Source organism: Perognathus longimembris, chromosome 19 (assembly GCF_023159225.1).
Source record: "Perognathus longimembris pacificus isolate PPM17 chromosome 19, ASM2315922v1, whole genome shotgun sequence".
Classification (NCBI taxonomy): domain Eukaryota; kingdom Metazoa; phylum Chordata; class Mammalia; order Rodentia; family Heteromyidae; genus Perognathus; species Perognathus longimembris.
In genome coordinates this window covers 3,959,925-3,969,881 of record NC_063179.1, presented here as the reverse complement: position 1 = coordinate 3,969,881, position 9,957 = coordinate 3,959,925, and the positions used below count along the sequence as shown (strand labels likewise).

Here is a 9,957-nt window from a genome sequence, read left to right as displayed (position 1 = left end):
CCCAGGACCAATCACAGGGCGCTGGCTGTGGGCGGTACCTGGGCGTGTCCCCGGGGCCGCGCGGGCTCCGGGTTGGTCGGCATGCCGCTCCGCCCCGCCCTCCCACTACGGAAGCTGCCGAGGCTCGGGACCCGCGCTTGGGGCCCGGCGCCTCCCGTGCGCTGCGCGGTAAGTTCGCCCGGACTTCCTCGCCCGCGGACCCGCGGGGACGGCGGCGGGGGACCGGGTGGGGGGCGGCACGGGGGTGCGCGGGCCGGGTCGCAGGCCGGTGTAGTTCCTTCATTCCCGGAGCACGCGGCCCCGGGGTCCCGCGTCCCCCGCCCCGCCCGCTCCCGCCGGCCCGGGCCACCTCCGCGCCCAGGCCCAGGGGGAGGGGGAAGGGGGACGGGTTCCACGTGTGTTTGCGCGGCTCCGTCCCCCACGTGCCACGGGGGGGGGGGCGGCTTTCTGCCCCGACCTACCCCTCAGCCCTCCTGGAGGACAAAACCCCGCGGGGAGGGACGGCCACCCAGGTCCCGAGTTCAAGCCCCGGGGCCGGCTAAAGAAATACGGAAATCACTAGATCTAACCGAGGGGACCCTTCCACCGCCCCCGCCCCCGAGCTTGCGCCCCTGCGCCGGCACCCGGACCCCCTCCGTGCTGCACAGCCGCCGAGGCGCCCACCTTGACGCACGGAGCCCCATTCCTGGCGGGAGGGTTCTGGGGAGGTGGGAGGGGTGGAGTTCGCACTGATCCCGGCCGGGGTGTGTGCGTCATCCTTTGGTAGAAAGCGTGTCACGTCGGGTCAGCCACCTCTCTGGTCTGTCCCACCCGCCCCCCCCACACACACACACACTTGTTTTGTTGTTCTTTTGTTGGTGGATCCAGGAGAGCGGAGAATCTGAGGATGGCATGGCTTTGATCGCTCTGCGCGGGAGCTTTCCCCCTCTGTCTGCTGTGCGGAGCTCTGGAGCCCTGGCTGCTGCTGCTGCTGCTGCTGCTGCTGCTGCTGCTGCTGCGAGAAACCAGCCTGCAAACCCTGCCCACGGGGGCCTCGCCGAGTCCCGGCCTCCGTGGTTCTGCTCGCTGCAGCCCGGGCCTCGCAGGCTCAGGTTCCACCATGCCATCGGAGGGAATTCCATTCGGAAAGCGGAAAGGACCCGCATCTCGCCGGCCAGCCGCCGCCGCCCGCCCCGGTGCGCCCCTGGGACGCGCTTAAACAGACCCTGCAACGGGAGAACGAGAAGGCATTGTCCCGCAGGCTGCACCGCTGCGCCTCGTCCGAAGACGTGTTAAGTTTTATAAGCACGCTGGAGACCCTGCCGGACACCCTGGCAGCCGCAGCTTTGCAGCAGATTTGTGAAGTGGAAAACAGGCAAAGGGATGGAAGTCTGCCCAGAGCCGTCCTGGAGCATAGTGCCTTCCGAGCCTTGTGCTTGCGGTTCGAGCGAGCTCCCTCTGAGCTGTCCAATGCTGCTTTGGTGACCGCCCTGCGAGCGCTCATTCTGTTGGACACAGATCCTCGGGGTCACCTGATCATTAATTTGGTGGCGGAGTGCCACAATCGGCTCAGAAGAGGTGGCCTGGGACGCCACCATCTTTGTATTCTTGGAGAAAGTCTGATTCGACTACCAGGTGTGGCGTGGGAGGTGCTGGAACAGGTTTTATGCCAACTGCAGGGTGAAAAATTGGAAACATTTACCCCAGAGGATACTGTGGCCATTTACAGAATACTGCAGGCATGTCCTGACAAAACAGACCAACACCAAACGTTTTTAAATGCAATAAACACCTTTGCCCTTTCAGTAGTTTACTATCTGAGTCCTCGGTCTATTAGTCAGATACTCACCGCGCTAGTAGTTCTTGATCAAATGCAGGCCATTCCGCTGGTGATAAAACTGGGCAAATCTGTTGTTCGGTACATTCCTTATTTCACAAATGAAGAGCTCAGAAATGTTTTGGAGGCGTTCATATACTTTGGGCACTATGACAGGTTTTTCATGAAAGCCCTGGAGCAACATGTAGCTTCTCTCTGCCTCACCTTGGATTCTGCAGTGACCAGCAAAGTGATGGAGTACTGTAGTAAAAAACTGATTCTTTCTAAACCTATTTTCAATGCAGTGGCGGAAACTTTTGTTTGCCAACCAGACAAGTTTTCACCCACTCAGATTGTCGAGCTAATCGAACCCTTTGGAAAACTTAACTACCTGCCGCCCAATGCCACTGCTTTATTTACAAAGCTGGAAAATGTGCTGTTCACTCATTTCAATTCTTTTCCACCCAAAACACTGTTGAGACTTCTGCACTCCTGCTCGCTCATCGAGTGCCATCCTGTCAACTTCATGGCCCGACTCTTCAGCCCCGTTTTTCTTCAGCGTCTGCAAGGTGGGTTGCTTTTCACTTGACCGTTGGAAAAAAAGAGTAACCTTTGAACTTGGGATGTTTTCGGTCACAGAGCTCGTTCGTGTTGAGCAGTGATCTGCCTTTAGTGTTTCTTCTGGAATGATTGGAGATCTTAGGTGATCAGTGCTAGGATAAGGGCAGTTGGAGAATTCTGGGATATTGTATAAAACTGGAGGACAGAGATGGCATTCCCATGGCGCACCATGATGGTGGTGGAAAGAACCAATAGAATGTGCCAGAGCCTTTGGTCAGTGAGCAACTATAACCTGTTCGTTTTCTCAAATTATCTTGTTCAAGGGGTTTCAGCTCCACGTGGCAGTTTGTGAGTACAGTGCATCTTGGTCAGTGTCACCCCTTTCATCCTTCTTCCCAACCATAACCTCTTTAAAAGAGAATTCACGTTAGGGTTCATTTTGTCCGTGGCCACCAGCCGTGAGCAGCTCCTGAGTGACGTCATCATTTTTCAGCTCGGGTTGTTGAAAGTCGGTCGATTCCAGTGTTGGGCATGGCCCGATTCTAGCACGCGCGTGTCCTGCTGTCATCGAAGGCCTGTTTCCTGGGGGAATGTCTCGTCATGACTCAGGCCACCGCTCCCTCTCCTTCTGTCTCATCAACTGAGCAGTGACAGGTACTTTTTTCTTTCAGGTGATCAATTGTATCTGGACAGACTGAGCCTGGCCCAGCTGACCCAGCTGTCCATGACCTCCATCCTAGAGTGCCCTTTCTATAAGGTAAGAAACAGCCATGGGGTGGGCATGGTGGGGCTTTTTCCCCTGTGGTGGGGAGGGCAGGGGGGAGGGCTGGTTTTCTTTTGTTCTTGAAATCCTTCATTCCTTTCACTTTTGATCCTGCTAGGTAATCTCCTCACCCAGCAGAGCATTCCCATTTACTTGTAGTTAGCTCTTTCCACACAGCCTTTTCCTTGGTAATTGCCCCATGTCAGTGTTCTCCTGGAAGGATCCATCTCCTCACGTGTCTGATTCCCCAGCGCACGCGTGGGCATTCCCAGATTCTCTGAGGATGTCAGGGAAAGGGCCCTGAGTGCTTCCCGGAGCCGTTCCTTATCGACGCGGGCTCCCCGGTCCGAACCCATCCTGCAGGGTTCCTGGGTGTGTTTTTGAAGCCACGCCAGGATCTTGACTTTTCTCTGGCAGCTTAGCGTAGGTGGAGTTGGCTCTTCCTTATAGCACTGGGAAGGCCTCACCCAACAGCGGCCCGCACCGTGTTGAGCTTGACAAGTCGCTGCCCGGGCTTGGCAGCCCCTGTCGGTCCCCGTCCCCTCCGCCTCACGGGGAGAGGAGCTGAGATGGGGGAGAGGCTGTACGCCTGGAAGTGAGCAGTTCTCAGGGGGACACAGATACGTACATGCCCTCTCGCTTTCTCTCTGAGTGGAACGGGACTGGTTAGGTAAAGTACGATATTTTATCTTAACTGTCGTTGATGATGTGTTAGAAGTTTCCATTTAGTTGACCACTCCACAGTATATATCGACATCTCAGTTGATGTACCAATTTTCAAGAATTGAATGAATTAACCATAGTACCCATCTTATGCCACGTAGAATTTGGACTTGACTTTTGTTCCAGTTAACTAACCAGTTTGCTAGCACCGTTTATTTGAATTACCATATTTATCCCATTTTTTCACTCCCAAGAATTTTGGTTGAGAATCAATAAGGCCCTTGAAACAATTATAAGAATTCAGTTGATGAAATGTAAACATTGCTATGTTCTCTTCCTCTCCTCTGTCTTTAATTCCCTTCTTTTTCTTTCTGTGTATGGGGACTACTTTTCAGACTTTTTAAAGGTATTTTTTTAACTATAACTATTTTATGCACTGTCATTTTGGGGAAAGGACTTTCCCCCAGCAATAGAAAGTTATCATGATAATAAAGTGGGCTTGCAAGCCTGGCGCCTGTGGCTCACGCTTGTAATCCCAGCTACTTGGGAGGCCGAGATCTGAGGACTGAGGCTCAAAGCCAGCCAGGCAGGAAGCACTGTGAGACTCTTACCTCCAGTGAATCACCAGAAAGCCAGAAGTGGAGCTATGGCTCAAGTGGTAGAGCACTAGCCTGAGCTAAAGGGCTCCAGGACAGTGCTCAGGCCCAGATTTCAAGCCCCACAACTGATAGAAAATAAAGTAAGTAAGTAAGCTAGGAAGCTTGCATCCGATGTTTTTCACCCATGTAGCCTTCAGTTCTTGATTTCAGCCGTCTTCTTCGTGTTTCCGTGTGTGAATTCTAGGGTCCGAAACTTCTTCCTAAGTTTCAAGTGAAGTCGTTTCTAACGCCCTGCTGTTCCTTGGAGACCCCGGTGCATACTCCTCTTTATAAGTCCGTCATGATGGGACTGATTGACCTTTTAGGGTCAAGATTGTATTTCGCCTCCAAAGTGTTGACGCCGTACTGTTACACCATCGGTGAGTGGAGTGCGAAGTTGGTTTGGATCTCGGGAGTTCTGGCTTCTTTGGGTGACCTACGGGAGGGACTTGGTGGGTCTGGAAATGCGAGTGGATCTTCCCTTCTCTTCTTTTGAGACAAGCGGAAGCCGTGGTGAACCGCAGAGTTAGGGTGGCAAGACCGCGTCGCGCACTTATGTAGCCCATGTTGTGGGTGGAATATGTTAACGTTTCCCTGCTTGCCTCTTCACCTCCAAAATGGAAAGCAGTAACCACCACCCCCCCCCCCCCCAGACTTGCTTAAGGATGGAGTGAGATGTAGCACTGGGAGCGCAGCCAGCGCTCGCTCAGCCACCACACCTGGATCGTCGGGTCACGGAGCCATTAATAGGCAGCTCTTTAAGCCTAAAGTGAAAGGTTTGAAGTTGAGCTCCTGGTGTGCGCTAGCCCCATTCCGGCATGCGGAGGCGGCCTGTGGCTCTGCCCGCTGGACTGAGCCCCCAGTCCTCCTGCCCTTCCCGTTCTTCACTTCATAAAGGACAGCGGGTGACGGGCTTCGTGGGCTCACATCTAAGTCCTCTCCTTGACTGGGCACTTGCTACAGGAGGACTGGCACTGCGTGGCCGGCGGGTGGGAGGGGGCTTGTCTGTGCCAGAGGAAGGGCTCACGTCCCGGTGCAGGACGGGGGATTGCGTGCTGGAGCGCAGTTGCCTACGCGTTTGCTTCCCTCTGAGTCTCGGGTATTGGAGGCAGGCGAGGCGCGCGTGGTTCTTGTGGCTGAGCCTTGGTTTAAGGCTGGCTTGCCTGGTGCCTGAGCCTGGGCGGTTAGACTTCTCGCTTTTGTCTGATTGTGGTTGCTTCACGGCCCCAGCCCACAGCTAAATTCTGGGGTGGGGGTGGGGGTGGGGGGGATCCAATCAGGACAAGGGATGCGGGAAGGTGCTTGTGGCACAGTGCTCGCTCGAGGAATTCCTCTTGTCTCTCACCAGATGTGGAAATTAAATTAGATGAAGATGGTTTTGCATTGCCATTCACAGCTGAGGAAGATGTCCATAAAAGGTAAGAACTTGGCAAAGAATAAACTGACATCTTTATTGTTGAAAAGTGGAAAGACAAAAAGATATGATTCCAGAAAATAGAACACCGCTTCTTACGTATCATGTTTGGAAAGTCCTTGAATGCTCTATAGACTACGGTAGGAGCATCAAAAGATTTCTCAACACATTAAAGGACAGTCTGTGATTTGTTTAAATAGTGTTGGCACCTAGGAGTACTCAGTATATCCTGGCAACTAGAAACATACCAATACTTCGAAGCTTTTTATCAGACACAGTTGTTCTTTTCGCTTCCTCAGGGTAGCTCTGTGCGTTGATGGGCCGCAAAGATTTTGTTCTAACAGCACACACTTACTAGGCAAAGAAGCGATTAAGCAGAGGCACCTGCGGTTACTCGGCTACCAAGTCGTTCAGGTATAATGTCACCTTCATTCCCACAAAACTTCGTAATTCACATTTGCTTTCTCTAGTCTAGCAGTAAGTACCCCAAGCTATAATCAAATCTTAAAGAGTTGGCTTGAGCAAGCAGCAGTTCGCGGATCAGGCAATGCCAAAATAAGAGACTTGCAGGCTCGCCCTCCCCTGCCCCAAACGCAAGCGCAGAACCAAGACAGTAAAGCAGAGAGCTGGTTGCTTCCATCATTGTAAGTTGCAAGTTCCGCGCATTCGTTTCCCTTACAAGAAAAGGCCCAGTGGAACTGCCACTTCGATTCGCATCTAAGCAAGTTCTTTTCCAGCCCCCCCGCAGTGTTATCTGCCCCATCCTCTCGCTGTCCTTCCCGTCTCTACTCCCAGCCCTCTCTACTTGCCTCCTCCCATCTTGCTCACCTCTCCTCCCTCCCTCCTCCCTTCCCCTCTTACGCCCCCCCTTTCTTATTCCTCTCTACCCCGCCCTTCCCATCCCTCGCTTCCCTCCCGTCACCCCCCCCCCTTGCTGTCTCTCCCCTGTCTGTCCCTCTGCCCCCGGTGGCCCATCCTCCCCGCTCACCGTCACTCGGGAATCACGCAGGGCTGCTTGCCGCTCCTGTGCATCCGACTCGCCGCTGGTGGTGAGCCCCGGGGAGGAAGGAAGGGGGTGCCGCCCACCCTAACTTAGAAAGCCCCCTCGGCTACGAGGCGGGCCGAGCCCTGCTCTGGGCGGCCAAGGTCAGATGGGTGCTCTGCCCTCTCGGGCCTCCTCTCTGCTGGGAGGGGAGTGCGAGAAGCGGGGGGAGGCCGTGACCGTGTCCCCTCCTCCCTCCGCAGGTGCCCTGCCACGACATGGAGGCGCTCACATCCAGACTGGAGGTGGTGGAATACTTACAGAGGAAAATATTTTCCCAGAACTCGGCTCTGCAGTGGTAACTAACAAGAAGGAATTCCGGCTCAGGACTCAGCGAATGGTGTGTGTGTGGGGGGGGGGGGGGGTTTGGTTTTGTCCCGGTCCTGGGGGCTTGAACTCAGGTCTTCAGTGCTCTCCTTGAGCTTCTGTGTTCAAGGTGAGCACTTTACCACTTGAACCACAGCTCCATTGCCAGCTTTTTGCTGGTTCATCGGAGATAAGAGTCTCATGGACTTTCCTGCCTGGGCTGGCTTTGAACTGCAATCCTCAGATCTCAGTCCCCTGAGTAGCTAGGATGACAGACATGGGCTTGAACTGAAGTTTCGTGCTTGCTAGGCAGGCGTCGTACCACCGGCCTTTAGGCTTGAATGTTCACATAGGGCCTGGGTTCGGTTCTCCTACCTCTGCTTTCTGCATAGCCGGGATTATAGGCATTTGCTATCATTCCCAGATTGTTCTTTACATATAGTGTCCTTCACTTTTTGTCCAGCCTGTCTTCCAGCTGTCATCCCACTTTGTCCACCTCTCAAGTACCTGAGGATGCCGATAGGAGACACCATGCCCAGCCCTAAGAATTTGTGTCTTGAAGAGACATGGTTTAATGGCAAATTTGCCGCTTTACAGAATTTTTAGAGGCCCCTGATCTGAAAAGGTCTTTGGTTTTTCTTATAGCCTGTGTATATTGAATAGGGGCAGATATAAAATGAATTCTAATTTAAGTATCATGGATACCTTTTGCACACCAAACAAATGAATGGAGGATATAATAAAGGAATATGATAAATAAATCTAATATGTAACCTGTGTTTTCTAATAAAGGTAAGGAAAACATTTCAGTTCTTCTGTTTTTAGTTGGTGGATGAGGAGAAAGAATAATAAGTTGATTCGATGGTTCTTTATAAAGAGATAATTATGCCAGAATGACAAGGTGTATTAATATAGGAACTCTGGATTTTTTCATTTGTTTTTTTGTTTTTCAGTAAAGGCGTAAAGAAGTCAAGCCAGTTCCTTTGGGCTGGGGTTTCCAGAGGGGTGTGGAGGGAGCACCTCCCACACATCAGCTCGGTGCATCACGTGCTTGTTAGTGTGCTCACAGGCCTCGTCGTCCCATTTTATCTGGTTAAATACACGACGGCAGACTGGGGTAGAGAGAGCGCGATCACACCACACGCGCATGCGCACACACACGCACGCACGCACGCACGCACGCGCATGCGCACACTGTGCCTGGAGCCCGGCCCGACACGTAGGCCGCGTGCTTGCAGATCTCCTTTGCTCTCTGGTGCAGGGATTGCATCCATGGTGCACATCACTGGGCTGGCGCGGCGGGGACGCAGGCGCCACCTGGTCACTCAGCTCACCCCTCGCGATGACCCCGCAGCTTGGATCTGGTCCCGGGAAGCCGCGGCGTCCGGCGGCCCAGCGCGTGGGCGCAGGACAGCTGCAGCCCGGGTGGGCTCTGCTCCCGTGGTGCTGAGCGCGGCCTCGCGCGTCCGCCAGCCTCCCGCAGCACGTCCCACGCGAGAGCGAGCTGCGTCTCCGGCGGCGAGGGGACCAGCGAGGTGTTGACCGGGCCACGCTCCCTAAAAGGCCCTCGACCGTCGCCGCTGCCCACGTCGGGCTTCTCGTGGCGGGGGGCGGGGGGCGGGGGGGGGGTCAGTTTGTGGGAATCTCGAGCTTCACGTGGCCAGCTTCCCTTTCTGCATGTGTCCCTTCGGTGGCATCCTTTGTGTCTCTCTGTCCTTCACACGGTGTTCCTGTGTGTCGGTCTGTCTTAGGACATTCTCATGTTTTCTTCCACATCTTCTTACAGAGATGCCAGCCATGGTGGCAGAGAGCTCCCCCTCAGACACTCGGTTGGTTGGCTAAGTCTGCAAGGCCCCTGTCTTCCAAATCAGATCCCCGTCACACATCGGGGGGTAGATGATCCAGCCTGCAGTGGGCTGACGTGTGTGGAGTGCTCAGAGAGGTGCCTTGCGTAGGGAGGAAGAGCGCAGACATTGGTGTGCGTTGCCGTCCAACACCATCCTCCTGTTGACACCTGGCATGTAGCTGGGCCGCCACTGTCAGTCAGAAGTGCTGTGGAGCCTTGGTCTCCTCGTCTGGCTGCCCCCTGCGCACTTCAGTCTGTTCAGTGGCCATGAGAGGGCTCTGATGACGGTGAGAAGGTGATGGGTGACGCTCACCAGCCCCCTGGCTGCAGCCCAGGAGGAAGCACAAAGGGACAGAAGGCCCCGGAAAGGAGGCAGGGTTCAATTCTGGCCCCCCTTGAAACACCGTCCTGGAAATGTGCACATTTTTATATATACGTATATATAATATGTAATTTATCCCAATGGATATAGAGTTTCTGGTTTCACCAATAAGAGTGAATTGCCAACGCATCCAATTAGAAAGAAAGCCGGGTCATTAAAACAGTGTCTTCATGACTACCGTAACGTCCGGGCTTGGACCAGCACGCGCATCTACTCTCGTAGCTCTTGGTTCCAAATACGTGATGCTTTGGAATCAGTCATCATCCTGCCATACTTTGGACAATAAAACAAGTTTGAAACTTCTGCAAAACAGTAACTCTTAAAGCAGTGGCAACGTTCCTACCAGTCACTAGAGGGCAGCAAGGTCTGCACCACTGACAGGACTGACGGCGTCTCCACCCTGGACTCCTGGAGGGCAGAGTATGTGTGTGTACCGCACGTGTGGACACGTGTTGCGAGTGGGGTTGTGGACAGCTTGATGGCAGTTGCGTCCCAACCGGCAGGCAGTTTTGCTTTTGAGTGAACTAGATGAGAGGGTCCTCACTGT

At 54.1% G+C, this 9,957-nt stretch overlaps 1 protein-coding gene across 1 annotated transcript; it reads left to right on the top strand.

Annotated features, from left to right (window-relative positions):
• The first annotated feature begins 122 nt into the window (after positions 1–122).
• Positions 123–7,932, top strand: Fastkd3 (FAST kinase domains 3). The gene is given in 9 exon segments (XM_048368421.1): positions 123–168; positions 868–1,105; positions 1,108–2,364; positions 3,028–3,113; positions 4,626–4,800; positions 5,769–5,838; positions 6,134–6,248; positions 7,080–7,216; positions 7,646–7,932. Coding segments are annotated over 7 exon segments (2,016 nt in total). The 5' UTR covers positions 123–168; positions 868–891; the 3' UTR covers positions 7,179–7,216; positions 7,646–7,932.
• The last annotated feature ends 2,025 nt before the right edge of the window (positions 7,933–9,957 follow it).